The sequence below is a fragment of the Colias eurytheme genome, chromosome 1 (assembly GCF_061535395.1).
Source record: "Colias eurytheme isolate Ceu_HAF_F1 chromosome 1, ilColEury1 Martin Lab GWU primary, whole genome shotgun sequence".
In the NCBI taxonomy this organism is placed as follows: Eukaryota; Metazoa; Arthropoda; class Insecta; order Lepidoptera; family Pieridae; genus Colias; species Colias eurytheme.
In genome coordinates, this window is record NC_142980.1 from 3,604,465 (window position 1) to 3,622,788 (window position 18,324).

Genomic DNA, 18,324 nt, shown 5'->3' on the forward strand with positions numbered 1-18,324 from the left:
GAGTGCCATGATTAAATTTTAAAGTGCACTTTTCTAGGAGAATTGGATGTCTACGTTATTTAGATGTGCAAGCATGATTAAATTCTTTATGAATATATCTTGATAGAATTTGCGGTTTTCATAAAATTTGATTAGATTTTATAAGAATTCTCTGATGAAATATGAAAATGCGCTTTTCTAGGAGAATTGGAAATATATTTTATTTAGATATGAAAACTTATGATTGAATTATGAATAAGAGTTAATAAAAGATGCTTTCATAAGGTTTGATTAGATTTCATAAGAATTCCATGATTAAAATTGAAAATGCGCTTTTCTAGGAGAAATGGAAATATATTTTATTTATATATTCATGCATAATTAGTTTCTGTACGAATATGATTTGCAAAAATATGCGGTTCTTATAAGATTTGATTAGCTTTTATAAGAATTCCGTGGTAAAATTTGAACATGGACTTTTTAGTAGAATAGTATATAGTTACATATATATCATGGAATTCTTATTTTTTACCGAGATTAACTTACTACCAATAACTAAAATATAATATGAATATTGTTGCGTTTATCACGATTTAGTCAACCACACCTCTGTTTTGGGTTAATCTAAAAAGTTCGTTCACTCGTTAAATCGAGTTATATCCGAGCTCAGTTTGACCTGTTGCTGAACGCAACAAGTGGTAGTTACCAATGTTTGTTCTCTAGTAAACTTTTCTTTGTTAACCAATGAGTTTTCAGTTCATTATACATTCGAACCAACTTCATAATGGAATCCGTCATAGTATGGAAGTAAAGTCGTGTATTTATGGTACATAATGTGTTGGAAATGTAATTGAATATATGATTAATATCATACTTGATTACAAAATCAATTTTTTTGCAGGAGGTTTGGGTATCAATAAAATTATAGGTGTTAGGTATGTATGTTTGTTAAAGCATTTTTTAAAAACCAGAAGTCGGTTTACGAAGTGCTCATTTTAGCCCCCGATTAACAAAGGGTGTTATAAGTTTGACGTTGATTTCTGACTGTCCTTATGTGTGATGTTTTTGGCATCGTAACTCTCAAACGGATAGTCCGATTTCGATGCTGTTATTTTATTTGAAAAACAGTCTGATGGCGTAGGTTTATAGGTGTGTTTGATGAAAATCGGATAATTTCATCCGAACGTTGGACACCTATTTTAATTTAAATTACCTACACAGTTTTATACTACATAAATAATGTATACTATGGATAAATAATTGCCAATTTAACATTTGTTAAGTACAGAAAAGTCTGTCATTGTTGAATGGAATCATTGTTACAAGTTTATATTTATACGAAAGGATAACATCGCCAACACTTTTTCCGATATAACGACGTACTTTTCATAAGTTAAATTGCCAATTATTTATTCATATTGTATGATGTGATATAAAAATTGGAATATTCCCAAGTTACGTTAATAGGACACGCCTACTAGACCGGGAGATACTGACACAAAATTTCGAGTCATTTGTAACAGGATGGCGGTTCTACAGGGTTCTTAGTACGCAATGACAAAAAGAAAAATGATGGTGTGAACGCTGGTACCAACTGGTGCTAACGCCCACGCGACTAAGCCGCCGGGCTTAGTCGCGTGGGCGTTAGTCGAACTCGTCGGAAAATAGCGAAAGTCAAACGATTTGTAACAGTATGGCACTTATTTTTCCTGTAAGTTTGAGGATCAACGAATATAAATACAAAATTTCAAAGATCTAGGTGTTGGAAATCTTCACTTATATAAATTAATAATAAATTTATTTTTCAAGTATGACAGCACTTTTTCCCCCTACTAGAAGTATGGCAAATATAATAATGGTCACATTTTATCAAATACTCTCCAAAAAGCCAAATGCAATACTGGTACAAAAAGATAGGCGAAATAAAAAAATTTTGCAGATTTTCGGCGGTATGGCGACTATTTGGAATCGTCCGAAAAGTATGGCATGGCGATTTTCGTAAATGGCTGCACGACGATGGTTACCTGTGCAAAAGTTAGCTTGGTACAAATGGTTGAATAATTGTTTTTTTTAAATCAACACATTCGCGTCGGTATGGCGGGCTGTAAGTCATACCGGAAAAGTATGGCATGACACTACCGCCTACTTCTTTTTTATGGGCTATCGGTAAATTCTAAAATTTTTGTGTTACAAATCGTTTGACTTTCGCTATTTTTCCGACGAGTTCGACTAACGCCCACGCGACTAACCCACCGGTACCAGCGTTCACACCATCATTTTTCTTTTTGTCATTGCGTACTAAGACCCCTGTAGAACCGCCATCCTGTTACAAATGACTCGAAATTTTGTGTCAGTATCTCCCGGTCTATACATATAACATACTGCTACAATTTGGTACATTGATCTGTTTAATTGATTTTGATAAAACCTATCCAGTTAATTAAATTAAAATTTTAATACCCCGTCACTATTTCGTGATGGTAAGTATTTTAAGATGGACAAAATTAAATCTGCACGACGTGTAGGTATTGTATTTTACTATTTCATTTGATATTTAGGTACTTAATTGTGAAAAAAATATTCAATCCGACGTTGTGGGGTGGCCGCCATGATGGACAAATTTTCATGGAACATATCTAAGAAGCAAGGAAACTGGATTTGAAATAAAGAAAACTGCATCGAAATCGGTTTATCATTTTAATAGCTACGATACTACAAGCATAACACACAAAGACAAACAGAAATTAACCTCAAACATATTACACTTTTGTTTGTTCGTCGGGCGTTAAAAATGAGATACGTTTGAAATTGACTTGTTGTGTTTGAAAAATGCTTTGACATACATTCAATCCTCATACCTACCAATTGCCTACAAATATGCAGTTAAAAAAAATCGAAGCCCTAATCCGTCATGATATCAATAAATACTATATTCCATTGTATTTCCAATATATTAGATACCATAAAGGCATTATGAATACCATATCGCAGTTGTTCAAATGTAAAATAAGTCTCACAAATAAAGAAAAGTTTTCCAACTCCAATCGAGTATCTTTTCTACAGTAAAACGTTAGTACGACCTGTTGCATTCAGCAACAGGTCAAGCTGAGCTCGGCTATAACTCGATTTAACGAGTCAGCGAACTTTTGAGATCAACCAAACACCAGAGGGGTAGGTGACTATATTGTAATAAACGAAAGAATGTTAATATTATTTTAGTTGTAAGTAGTTAGTAAAGTAAACCCTATTATTTTTAATATTCCCCTAAAAATGTCCATTTCCTTATTTCTACTATTATTCCCCTTAAAATATACATATCTAATATGTAAAGTTATTTCATAATCCATCAGTATTATAATCCCCAGAAAAATATATTCATCCTCAATGTATCAGAGTTTTTATGAAACCGCATTTTCCATTTCATATTCATAATTCAATCAAAAGTTATATCTGAATAAAATATATATCAAACAAGCCAACAAAGGCTTGCCTAGGCTCCATTCTCGGTATCGCAGCATCAAATCAATACGGGATACAAGATGGGGCATAATCAGAGCAGCATCGACTATTTGCTCGATGCAAGTATGTTGCATCCTTTTCATTGACATGCGCAGTAATACAACTGCGTCGAAGGATTCCAGGTAGCCTAGCTGTATCTAGGTCATCCAGGGAGCTGGGGAAAATCAATGATAGCTGCTACCCACGCTTTCCAGATTTTACTGCGTAGGATGTTCCAACCCTTGATATTTTATGTACTTGCAAATGCAACCTACACTTAATAGATATTAAATATAATAGATATTGCCGTGTGGGCGAATTACTTGATATAATAATGCACCCAACATCCATCTCTAACACGTAATCGAAATACTTAATTACAGTATTACACTAATTCACATATAATATCAATAAAGGAGTCAAATATGTTAATGTAACTTGCTATACCTTTTTGAACCAAGCTATTCCATAAACGCTTTAAAAACATTACGAAATCTCTTGATATTTCTTAATTCTTGACATATTTCAATAATGATATGATATTTCAAATGCAAAATAAAGCAAAAGAATAATTACGTAACATTTCAAAAAGAGTTTTTACGCAATTTACCCGAAGCAATAGATTTCATGAACAATTCTTTCCGAGTTGGTAACTTGAAAAAGTTTATCGTGTGGGCGTTTTCATTATCATTGGCATGGTGACCAAAAGTTTCAACTGTTTTGGTGGATTTTGCAATTACCTTCCAAGTACTTAAAAATGAAGGATTTTAACTAATTATATTGAAGAAATTTATAACGAAATGTTACTTGAGTTTAAAAACCCCCGACTTTTGTGTTTTCAGCCATCTTGAAGTTAACATTTAACATAGTATAGCCAAGCCAAGCCTTACTTGTTGCTTGCATTTGATATTCACACGATAACGATTGCAATTTCAAAGTCAAATTGCTGAATAGTTAAGTTTAAAAAGTCGCCAGAGTTAAACTTTAAATTTTTGAAAAAAAACAACGTAGCATTTGGGGTCCATTGTAAGATTTTTTAAAATAAGTAGACATATTGTATAAAAAATGGTTAGTTTAGTTTAGGCGCTAAATTTATTAATTTGCCAAATTTCATAACGATCGGATATAATAAGGGCCAATCGGAAGTAGATTCAACAAATTATTTCACGTATTTCCTAGGTTACCCACAAATGCAATAACAACTGTCGATCACCATGTTTTATGATACACTTTTCAAACTCAAATTGAGCTCGAACTCATTTTTTTTTTCATGTAAACGTTTTTTTAAACTTTTCTTTTGAAAGTCACTTTTACCGAGAAGAATCGATAGTTAAAAAACTCTATAGCTAGGAAGCCATTGTACAAAATATCAACCCGAAATAAATTAGTGACGAAGGATCCTTGTGCATATTACCCGGTTCATGAAAAGCAGCGTACAGAAACCAAATGTATTTCATATTATAGAAATTAGTTTTACTTTTTATTCAATATTTCTTTTGCTACGCGATGCAAATGGGAAAAAAGATTTTCTACGTCTGTAAGTAATAATGAATATTATGTATATCGAGTATCGACACGACATACAGCAATGCCTTCCACTTTATGGAAGCTGAAGCTTTCCCATGGTACTTAAAAGTGCTCGACAAGCTTTCTACATAAATTATAAAACTTCAAATTTTTTTTTGTGATTTATAAGACATCTAGACATGATAAAAAATGCCATGTCAAAACCCAAACCTATAAGTGCAATAATCTCAACAAAGTGTACCATAAATTTTTTAGATTGTGGAATAGTATAAAGCTCGCTTCGCCAGCCTAATTAATTATTAAAGGCAAATACGTTTAAAATAAATTTCATCGCCAATTTTCTAATAGAATTTGTAATAAGATTAGTACAGAAATAGAATGCCAATATCACAGTGGGTAGCAAAATAGTCTGTGAAGACTGGTTATATAAATTGAAATCTGCAAATAATATTGAATGGCATAACACAAATTTCAAAAGAAGATATTTTAAAATACGTCTACCCAGGAGTAATGTAAAGCATATTCGCAGAGGCATCCGAGAAAATTCGCACATTGTTGGACATTGGCATTCGCATTGCAAAATATTGTAAGAATGCTTCGCGAATATGACAATCGGAATTGAAGTTTCTGAATAAGCTGAAGCCCGTAAGGATTTCAGAATGTCTAATCATAATAATAGTACAGTTCTAATTCAGCTCTCGAGAATTTCATTTCACGTCCACTGCGGTCCAGATCACATTATCTCGATTCCTATTTATCGTCTAAATTAATTCTACTACTAAAATCAAGATTTTTATTTCTATTAAAATTTAAAATCGAACCAGAACTACATAAGGGCCATTAAGTTACTATTTAGACTATTTTCATATTTTGAATTTTACTCCCTTTGACTTGTGAGAACAAGGGGTTCATGCTGAGTATTGATTGCGAAGTATTTATAGGATACTAGCGGTCCGCCCCGGCTTCGCCCGTGGTACATGTTTACGTTTTCTCTACATAAGAACCATCCTCGTACTTCAAGGAATATAATAAAAAAGAATTATCGAAATCGGTTCAGCCGTTCTCGAGTTATGCGCAAAATGTGTTGGTACACATTTTGCGATTCATTTTTATATATAAGAAGATAAGACTTCCGAGAATCTCAAAGTGTTGAAATATTGAGTTTATAAACAAAAGTTTCTCCTTTTTTTAAAGCTATAATTTATTTCGACATTTTCAAGTATTATTTATTACAACGACCTTTTTCTTATCGTAAACATTTGGTAAACTAATTATAAGCCCTGTAAGTACCACGTCATTTGAGTAACACATGTTCACAACTTGTGAAGATTTATATTATAGTTTCTTAGTAGTAAGGAAAAGAAGTAGCCAAACACGGTCATAAATAAAAGTGTAATGTTGAATACCTTCGGTACTCTATTTGAAGTTAAATAAAGTGATAATATTAAAACAACAAAGTTCTTAAATTATTTAGTGAAAATTAATCACACCACCACCCATAATCCCAATATAAAGCATACCAAGTCTTATGGAATTCTGCAAAATATAAAGGAATAGACGCTACGTTATTTTCCTATGTGTGGAAGGACAACAATGTGTGAGGAATAGCTTACTATTAAAATAAATAATAAATTGAGATCGATATTTAGTAATTTTCACCAACATCACAGAGTAGTATATTCAACAATGATAATTTACTCATTTCTTTATTCAAGGTAGTACAAAAGTAATTAAAACATAGGATTGTGACTTAATTTCTGAATAACAAAACCTTGAATTTATTGTAAAAAAAAATTCTCAGGAAAACGAACAAGTAATAGTTAAGGGAACCTGAAAAAAGTGTGTGGCAAGTTTTATATGAATTCGCTCAGTAGTTGCATTAAGACATGATGTAATGAAACACACAGAAAACACAGACAAACAGTATTACAGACTACAAAAAAAAATTGCAGTTTTAGGTTCAGTACCATTTTACTTTGACCTGTTGCATTTTAATAACAGTGAAGATAAATTTTAATTCTCATTACAACTAACAATTCCTCTGAAAATACAACAAAAGCCTTATTTTTTTTTCAAACACAACAGTAATATTCGCATTGGCATTGGTGAACGTCGGCAGCAGCTATTTGAATTCGCATATGCATTCGCGTGCAATGTTCAAAATATTATGGGCCCTCTTCACAATGAACAACGTTGGCCCAACAAATTATCTTCGATGTTTGCTGCGATTGCGACGAATAATAATTAATAAACATCTACAATGACGGCCGATCATTAAAGCCCTCTACACTATCGAGTTTGCCTCTACTCGCCCAACGCTGCCCATTTTGAAGAGCGCCCACTAGCGCCCATAACATACGTTACATCAGGCCCAGGCTGTCAATTAATTAGCTTACTTCAATAATAATATAACAATCTGTGATAACAATAAAGTTATTCGCATTATTGGAGACAGCTGTCAGAGACAAAGTTTCAAGTGCACGTCATTCACATTCGTACAAATACCACAGAATACATAATAGTAGCTAAACGCTACAGAACGGACACTCTCCGCCTCCCGCCAAAATTAAACTTACCTCACCCCCGCGCGATCAGACATAAAATGGGCCATATTTTTCTGCAAGGACGATACGCAACGAAGATTGACAACATTAATCAAATTGACTTAAAGTAATTTTATTATTTTGGATTTGTGATTATATCGTTTTTTGTAGAAAATGGTTAGATATTGTGCTGTTTACGGATGTATTTCATCAGAAAAACGCGAATTTTTTTTTACGCTAGTCACAAATCTGCCAACCATAAAGCGTTAACCCACACATTTGCAGTCTCTACAGTGTGACTGTCAAAACGATCATTTTGTATGGAGTGTCCGGGGTGTGCAAATACGTAAACACAAGTGAACGACGTCATTCGAAATTCGTGTTTTTTTTTCATACATGAAGGTAAATACTCGTAAATTGTCCGAATGTTTGCACGAAATTGAGTGCCCCGTTGTCTATTACAGTAGAATTAGCGAAAGAGTATAAAAAGAAATAAAACTTTTATGAGCTTTATAGTGAGACTAAATAAAAATCGTCCTGAATTTTTTATACTTACACTTGGTAATATTGAAGTGCTATGTAAAATTGTATTTTATAGAAAAAAATATTTTAAAGAGTAAATATCGAGACATATTTATGTGCAATGTGCAATCATAAACAAACCGATCGATTCGAACGGTTGTATGAAGCTATGTCAATTTATTTACATTACAAGGTTTAAGATGAGCATACGTTATGTACGCTATTCATTGCACGTTTTCTTGAGCTTGTCAAGTAAGAAAAAGAAGCAAAGCTGCAACTTAATTCAATTTATGAGACATAAACACTGATTTTACTCGACTGCATCGGACAGCGAACTAACTGCAGGCATTAAGCTGGGCTTACATGTGTCACAAGTTACGCATCGCGTCGGTTGAAAATATTTCCTTTTATTTAGATAAATCTGGGCTTTACTTCGGCATACTCATATCTTTGTAGAAACATTACAACGTATGAAGTTAATTTTATTATATTATGTTTATATATAGTAACGATGCACACATTACAGACTTTTACTAATAATTGATAAAATTTTTCGAACAATACGAATAATGGATGAAAACCGTTAAGCCGGGCACACGGGCTCACGACGCGATCACACAAACAAATTTTATATAATTATTGGTTTTAAATGCTAACCAAAAAATTAGAAGGCACCCTGTGTTACTTTATCTAAAAAAAATTCCATGCATCAAGAAGACTACGAAAAACAGTAACTTGTTACTTTAAATTGTGAAAAGGGCATTCGATATAATGGCTGAGTATAATGGTTAGGTTTAGTTTATTTGAAAATTGTGTCCACCCACGGCTTCACCTGTTTAGGTATTAGGTAGTATAATTGTCCGTATTTATGCAAAATGGAACCACTCGACAAATTTCGTTTTTTACTTTTATTGAAGAATACTCATTCAAAAGTGGTCTAAATTCTTATACAAACAAGAACCACATGATTTTTACGTTGGAAACAAGGTATACTAAAAGCAGAAAGGAACCACCAGCAACAACGAATAATACCATATTAAGCAAAACCGAACCACAGCACCACGGGACTGCTTTGTTCAAACAAATAAACGATATTACTATCATGTCATTTTATACAAAACAGATCCACACCTACTTGGTACCATTATACATTACACATATTTCTATTAATAACAATTATTTTTAATACACAAAATGGAACCAGGTTTCTGTGGTATGGTTATGCGTAAAATAAATACACAATTTGATTGTAATTTTTTATTGCAAAATAAAACCACAAGCATTCGGTTCTATTATGCATAAATAAATATTGTAAAACATTGTGAAACCCATCATCGCTATATGGAACCAAATGCCTTGACTTGTACAATGCTTCTCATCTTTAAACAACGTATTTCATTACTTAAATAGCTCAAAGTGCAAAACTCCAATTTTTTAAGTAAAACGTCGAACATCTGTCAATATAGGTGACATTCAGCGAAGTAGTTCGAATACGTGACGGTGTTTTTTTCCTCCGCGAAGTAAGTTCTATTGTTTTTGTTAATTACCTTTAAAATTAAATGTGAAAATGTTTAGTAATAAATAAATAAGCAAGCAATGGGTAAGAAAAGCATTGGAGACGAACACCGAAGATAATAATGAAGATACAACGGGTAAGTAGTTATTTAATGCATTTAAGTACTTATTGAATCTGAGATGCAGGTACGCTTTATCCACTTTTGATTCATTCCCGATTGTGGTGTGATTTTAAGAAGATAGTTCATTAAGTAAGTACAAGAGGAATCCTCTGTGGATTTACGTATTTTTTAACGACAATGTCGTTGTTCACGGAGGCGCGGCGAGTCGAATTAAGAGTCATTTTGTTACGATTCATCTGTCATTGTGAGATGAAACTACTAAAGTCTAAACCCTGTTTTAAAAATAACTGTCGATGATCTAGGTACCTACCTACTATTTTGGTAAAATACGTTTAGATTCAGATTCAGTACAGTACATTCAGCCACATCATTCAGCGCATATAATTATTATTTGTTTGATTTTAAAACTCGCGCGGCTACTGTTTTGACCGGAACAAGGCCCTAGCCTGCGAAATTCAAAATTTTAACAAGTTTATTTAATTTTTTGCTAGGGTTGCCTCTGTTGCGTATGATTTTTAGGGTTTCGTACCCAAAGGGTAAAACGAGACCCTATTATTAAGACTCCGCTGTCCGTCTGTCTAGTGTCTATCCCTCTGTCTCATGAACCGTGACAGTTAGACAGTCGAAATTTCATATTATGTATTTCTGATGCCGCTGTAACAACAAATACTAAAAAAAGCAATAGCAAATGCAATAGCTTAATAAATATTTAAGGAGCTCCCATACAATAAGCCGTGATTTTTTTGCCGTTTTTATAGATAATGGTACGGAACTCTTCGTTGCGCGAGTCCGACTCGTACTTAGCCAGTTTTTTGTACATGGCGCATGTACATACAACATATTCATAGACACGGCTTTATAAGAACTAATAATATTTTGCTGTCGCCATATACCTACCTACGTATAAAAGCCACGCGGCTTTATTGTTTTGATTGAAAGCTTTTTTCTTTTTATTACAGAAGATAACGAAGAACCTTATACGTCGCTGCTTCTGGAGAAGCTTTCTTCACCTTCTAGCGATATTCAGTCCATATTACATCTCATTCCACAAGATGCACAGTTTTTATAAGGGTCTCATTAGTGATGATGCAATAGAAGACCACATAGATGGACTAGACACGGTGGATTTCGAAATCCAATTTGATGATAACGTCGAATAAACGTCCTATATAAGTATTATTTTATATATTTTATTAATTAAAGCTTTAATTACGATATTATAAATACATAGTTTCATTTATATCATTAAATCCCTGGGATGTGGTTCCTTTTTGTATAAGAGAAAACCTATCAATTGATAAATGTTAAAAGGAACCACATGCACATTTTCTTAATTATCTAGAAAGTTTAAGAATATTCAGTGCAAATTTATATACACATACTTAAATAAGTAATTTATCAATGAATTTAAATAAAATAAATTTTAATTTTACTTCATCTAACAGAGCTGCAAATGTTTTTGTAAATCCTTTGATATCTCAGAAGTGCGTTTTTGCTGGGTGGTTCCTTTTTGCTTAAATACGGACAATTTGTATAGATTAATTATAGACTAAACACAATAGACGCCTCTCAGCGGGGTCGACAGATCTATCACCTAACTGACGTTAGGGAACGGGAAATTTTTGGTATTGAATAAATAGCAAAGCTCGATGTATTTGCATTATAATCTAATGAAAAATATTCCGGGAATTAGCAAAAAATGTTACAGATAATTTTTGTCGACAGATTATAATCTTACTAACGGTGACACATACATATTGTTAATATAACAATATTAAAAAATTAATATACCTACGTAAAGATGTAGATTATATTTAGACTAAAATACTAATAATAATCAAACACCAGAAAATTATAATAAAATTAGTCAACGTTTATAACCATACTTTAGCGAGTGTCGAATATTATTCAACATTTCGATTTCAGTGACAAAAAAATATTATAATAGAAACCCACTCTAAAAGGAAGAAGACATAACAAAAACAATCGTCCAAGGGCGCTCGTATACCTAGGTTCCGTATACATATTAGATCTTTTGATCGCGTTGACCTATAAGCACCTATAAGTTACATTTTTCAGACAAGATAGACTCAAGTCTTATTATTTTAAGCTTCATATCTTGAGCGATTATTGAGAAAAAAGTCTTGACTCTTGACTGACGGCCAGACGGAGCGATGAATAACGTAATATGTATAATAAATGTTCAGTTTTTCCTTTGGAAGTACGGATACCTGAAAATGAATCCTACAGGCTATCGGATGTCGGGAAGTGGGAAAGGTTGTTAAAGGTTTATTACATCGTTTTTCTCTATTTCCTGCAAAACGTCCTACAGAAAAAACTGACTGGCAAAGTAGAAGTGACTAAAAGATCTACAAATGGTGTTTGCGGCAAAGTTTCAAACTTTAGCAAATATATGGCGAGATATCGTTAAATTGAATTTTGAAAAAGTGTGAATATTATGCGTGCAGTAGTTTTTGTGTTTTTCTTTTCCAATTTAAGTAAAAAATATATCCTGTGTATTTTAGACATAAAAAGATAATTTTTATGGAATTTCGTAATAATATAAAAAAAATTGTAAGTAAGATAAAAATAAAAAACCAAAAACTGTTACTTACCAAAAAATATGGGAAAAAGTGTTCACACAAAAGTTTCTTTTTGTTACTTACAACTTTACGATTTTGTTTTATTTTTTTGGTACCTACTTATATTCCTTTCCTTTTCCATAAGGTTTCCCATTGCTGTTTTTTTTTTCAATTTCAAACGGCTTGGAAATACAATTTCGAAATAACAAGATTTCAAAAAAATCTTAATTACACAAAAAAATCTTATTTTATAAAAATTGTTATTATGTAAATAAATATCTCCTAATGTGAAGACTGCAAAAAATATTTCTTCAGTTTCTCGTCCATCTCCCACTCCGCTTTCATTATCATCCTGATATAACCATAAAAGATACAAATCGACCTATAAAAAACACAATAATTGCGCTATGGAACATTTTCCTCACCTGTCAAATGCTGCAACTGCGTATCCTCAGACCACGACGCCGGCGAGGCCTTCGGGACCTCGTTGATGCTGTTCGGATCACGCACAAACTTGACGATCGCATCCCTTTTGTTATCGCCGTTGTAGATTGTGCGAAAACGGCCCTTCCTGTGTAAGAATTAGATTATAAAAAAAAATAAATAAAAAATCTAGTCAGATTTTTTGATCGAGAGCTTAGCTTAATTTGGACGGTATTCTTTTTCATATAACCTAAAAAATAAAGTAAAAATTTTAATAAAAGAAGATAATTGAACTTACTCATAAAAGAATATTGTTGGAAAGCCTGTGATGTTGAATTCGACGCGAATTTTTGCATTGTCCGGCTTCGACACATCAATAGCGGCCAACATTGCTTCACCCTAAGAAAATTTATATTTAAATTTATTTGTTACGATATTATAAAGCAATGAATAAGATAACCAAAACCAAAAATTAAACAAAAAATTTAAAAAAGCCATTTTTACATTCATTTCAATGTTGTTTAATGTCTAAAACCACACCATTCCATATACAAAATAGTAACTCACCTTCAAATCGTTCGCAGCCTTTGCATATTCGGGTTTCAATACTTTGCAGTAGCCACACCACGGCGCGTAGAACATGATCGTTGCCTTCGTTTGCGTCGCCGATGCCTTCTTCAAGAAGTTTGTTATTGCCTACCCAAATAAAATCCCTATTAACATGTATATAAAAAATTCGGGAAACTCAATTCTGAATACGTATAACAAAAGCAATTTATTACAAAGCTCTCGTATATATCCGCAAGAAACCAAAGTAGGTATATTGTAATGTACATATATGTATATTACAAAAAATACTACAACTCACTCATTTTTTGTGACTTAACATAATTTCTCAAATCAGACATAACCACATAAACATAATAGACTACAGGCCCGTGTTGAAAAAATTATGGGTCATTTGACCCACCAGGTGACCTATCTAGAACGATATAAGAGAATAAAATAATAAGATTCAGCACTATGACGTCACTTGTAAGCTGTCCACCTGAGTGCAGATGAGAATTCGAAGGTTCAGGTAGAGATTTTCTCCCCTTGTCACCATGATTTTTGTACGGCGTTGCGGAATAATTGATTAAAAGTAGTATAGAAATAGTATGACACAGATGCCGTACAAAATCAAATGACCAAATTTACCCCGGCAACTGTCGAAAAATAAAAATAAATTTCGACTTTGTGGACCACAATTTTTGTACGGCATCTGTGTCATACTATTTCTATACTGCTTTTAAGCCATTATTCCGCAACGCCGTACAAAAATCATGGAGACAAGGGGAGAAAATCTCTACCTGAACTTTCGAATTCTCATCTGCACTCAGGTGGACAGCTTATGAGTGACGTCATAGTGCTGAATCTTATTATTTTATGCTCTTATATCATTCTAGATAGGTCAGGTGGTGGGTCAAATGACCCATAATTTTTTCAACATGGGCCTGTAGTCTATAAGTAAAACAAAAGCATTCTCCTACATTTCTCACTTTGTCATAATATGGTCTCTTTATATAAAGAGGGACCTACCGCAGAATTGGCAAGGTGGTACACATCAGTTGCAGTAGGGTCTTCCTCCCACGGCGCATCACCCGTTGGATCCAATAGGAAACTAACAATCGAGTTTACAGTCTCCGATCTCTCATAGTCTTTATGTAATTCACCATCCTTATAATGTTTTATATAATATGCTGCGGCATTGTCGATTTTAAGCTTCTTACAGAGCTTTTTGCCTTCACTCCCAACACAATCAATCAACACCAATGTAGCTCTACCTTTCAATTTGTTAGCTGCCTCGCTAAAAGTAGCGAGTATGGTTTTGGCATTCTTATGATTATTTACGTACAGTACTAATACATTTGTTTTTGATCTCATTAACTTTTTAAATTCTTTGAAGTCATCCACTTGTGTCACGGACGATGTCTGTTTTTTGACTTCTTCACTGTCTTCTATACATAGGAAGAGCAAAAGTAGCTGCAAAGAAAATGAATATGTAATGTAATAAAAAAAATATTCCTATATGAATAAAAGTTTGTGTTCGCCACCCAAATCTTTTTTTTTTTTCAAAAACTTATTTTCGTATTTATTTTTTTTTGTCAAAAACTTATTTTCGTAGCTTAACGCAGTAAAAGGTAAGTAAATAGTAATGCGAACAAAATTGTAGACAAGTCAATGAAAATCAATAAATGTAACTTTGTACTACGTGACCAAGCCAACTAGACCCTTTTCAACTGTGACGTCACCCGCCCATGTCTCGGGTACAGATAGCAAAAAAAAATTAATAATATCACTGTTCGCTCTCCGCTATGAATAGTCTTATTTTTCCCCATTTCGAGGGCTGTCTATGAATAACAACACAGTAAAAACTTAAACAAATAACAACGAAAAACTTAACAGTCAACAACAAGCTTTAACGATTAATAATAAAAAGTACAGAAATAACTAGCGATGCGAAACGTACGAATGCGTCGATGCTGCGAACCGTACTAAGGCGAACGCGGTACCTGAGGCGGTAAGCGGGCGGGGAGGCCGCATTCCACCCGAGCGTCTAGTTGGCTTGGTCGAATAATAAGTGAATGTACAACAAATAATGTCGTGTTTAATTTTCTAAAAGGGTTGCTAGTTTATGAAACAAAAGCCGGAAACCCTTTTTCCAAGAAGAAGAAGAAGATTTCCATTTCATATCCACAAATCATTCATTGAGGCATATAACAGCTTAGCAAAGAAACAATTTTAGCTCTTATCCTTTCTAACGATAAACTCCCTTTAATGTAGAACCACAGTAGACAGAATAAACAGTATGGATAGTACATACAAAACGTTCGAAACGGCTCACGCACCCAAACATGCGCGGACGCAGCGGTGTTGTCAGATTTACTAATAACAAGTTATATGGATCACCCTTCTATCTCCTAAAATATTGTGCGATAAAAATGTTAAAATTACGAAAGAGGAAATTGAAAATTTAAGCAACTTCTAAACTAATTACCTGATTAGTTGAGAAGTTGCTTAAGTATGAATTATAATTAATAGTTTTTGTCACAACAAAAAACTTTGCCTCTCTCTCCCACCGCTTTTTCTCGACGGCTTTTAGTAAATTTTGGACACCTTAAGGTATTACTTACTGTAAGTACCAGCTTTCCAAGATATAGTAATTATTTGGAATTTATCGCGGAAATGACATACTTATAAAGTTTATATATAAGTAAAAAAAACCTTTTTAAAAATAAACTTTTATTTAAGAGACATAATCCGCTAGTTTGGTTCAATACATGGCATAATTTTAGCAATCCCTTTTATTTGACACTACAATAAATACCTAATGTGTCCGCCATCTTGGATATGCCGCCATGTTGGATTTAGAATGACGTCACACATGCAAACCGAACATAGATACATTGCAAGTTAATAAAAACTGAAAAAAAATGTTAAAATAGTTAAATCTCAATAAAGCTGAGTTTTTTTTTTAATTACATCAATTTCTTTAAATCAAATGTTTAACAAAGTAAAAATAAAAAAGTAACAGCCCTATTGAGTCAAAGGCATAGTTGCTTTACTGTTTGTTCTGTCTACTGTGGTAGACATGTGCAAATTCCATATATAAACTCTTTACAGTGATACAGGCATTATTTATTACAAAGAATACTAGGATGGTAAACGTATAAAATAGATTTTTTCCCTAAGCACAGGTACATTTGGCCTGCCTATAGCAGCTGTCTCGCTTTAGTGATACCATACCAAAATGCAAAAAAGCCTAAATGATCAAATTTTCAAATTAAAATTAATGTTCATTATAATCTATTGTATTGTATAGTGCTTCGCATACACATTGGCTCTCCGAAACAGCTGAGGTCCGAAACTCTTCTCCGTTTAGTCAATCTACTGATAGGAAAAGCGATGAATATTTTATTTCCATTTGGCTTGGTTCCTTAGCATATTGTAATTTAAAGTTTACACTATATATTTTAATAATTACAGGTCTGTATTTAGGAAAGTGAAGTAAAAATCTAATAAGTAATTCTACAATTATTATGAGTAGAAAGTTCACTTAATTGATACATACTTTCAACTAGATACACTAAAATTTAACAAATTTAAAAAATTAAACATACTTAGGCATCGCTACAAAATAAAGAAGATATACTTATACTATTATCTGCATCTAATTAGGTATCAACTGTGGTAGTGTGTAGTGTAAGTTTTTTTCTATATTTTAATTGCATTAAAAATTATTTTTTATTTCATAGACCTCAAAACATCATAAGTATATGCTTAAGGTTATAGTATACAAATGACTTCATTCTTCCAGAATGTTACTCGATATTTCGTCTTTTTGTTTATGTTAGAAAGTTGGTATTTCTAAATAATATCAAAAAGTGTTTGCATTATATATTTATTTACAAATAATAGCTATAACTTAACAAGAATACAACAAATAACATTGTTGTGCGGCCGGCATGGCTTGTCTATCCGGCACTCCGGCAGTCGCCTACATATTTATAAATAGCGAAAATCAATAACCTATGATGGTTAAAAAAATGATAAATAACTTACCGTAAAACACAGAAAGGATATAACACGCATTTTGAAGCTTAATAACTAAATGTCTTCGCGAAATAAGAGTAGAATCTCTTATTTATATTAATAACACCTTGATAGAGTTTTACATTTGCACAATACAAGTCAACGTTTCGACTTCCACCCGTTATCTGCCCTAAAACCTCTCCTCTCAGTCGCAAGCTGTGCCTGTCTAGAGTCAAGAGCGGCAAGATTCAATCGTTTAAAGTTATACGTTTTCATAAATTAATAACTACTGTGCTTCGTCACCACACCTGCCATCTTCATGTTCCTAAATATACAAAGAATTATGCAATGATTTATTTTGTTTTTCTCGAAATTGAAAAATATAATAATTTAAATACATAACAAGTCAAATTTTTAATTATATTCAAGATTTCAAGACTGGACTTTTGAGGTGTGATTTGTCAATATCCTATACGTCAAAACAATAAGTCAATGTGAATTGTGAACAGATAAATAATGACATGGAAACAATCATTTTTCTATTTTATGATGTTGTACAATTCCACTACAATTCTGTTTAAGATGAAACGAACCCACTACTGTCTGACCTATGCCCGACTCTATATTATATTAATTATATTAGCTGAACCTTAGAATATCTTATAATTTTAACATATTATTTCAACTCTTTGTCGTAACTAAAAGATAAGGTACGAAAGGAAATAGGTACCTATCATAATATTGTATTTCAAGATCCTATAGATAGCTATAATACAATCGACTTGAATAATTACATGTAAGAAACAGATTTTGTTTGTTTATCAAAATTTAACTACCTAGTTAGGTAGTTACTACTACATAATTTATTATATGATTTTAAAAATGACTATTCTGTGAAAGTAATGTGTACTAATCGAATATAACCCGGGCAAACTCCCAATTTATTATTACTTTATTTATTACTATTGAAGACTTATAAAACAATATAAAGAATAGTATTTTGATTCTAAAAATGGGTTCTTTTATGTTTTACTAGCTGTG

At 32.7% G+C, this 18,324-nt stretch overlaps 1 protein-coding gene across 1 annotated transcript in view; it reads right to left on the reverse strand.

The window, feature by feature from the left end:
- The window catches only part of LOC149910948 (protein disulfide-isomerase A5), a 32,273-nt gene extending 14,526 nt beyond the window's left edge, over positions 1-17,747 (reverse strand). Inside the window, exons 1-5 of the mRNA XM_090101411.1 lie at positions 17,314-17,747; positions 14,290-14,733; positions 13,279-13,407; positions 13,010-13,110; positions 12,714-12,859 (exon numbers count right to left, since the gene is read on the reverse strand). Coding sequence (XP_089957537.1) covers positions 12,714-12,859; positions 13,010-13,110; positions 13,279-13,407; positions 14,290-14,733; positions 17,314-17,343 — 850 coding nt within the window. The 5' untranslated portion in view covers positions 17,344-17,747. The remainder of the gene's footprint in view (positions 1-12,713; positions 12,860-13,009; positions 13,111-13,278; positions 13,408-14,289; positions 14,734-17,313) is intronic.
- Positions 17,748-18,324: the final 577 nt, after the last annotated feature.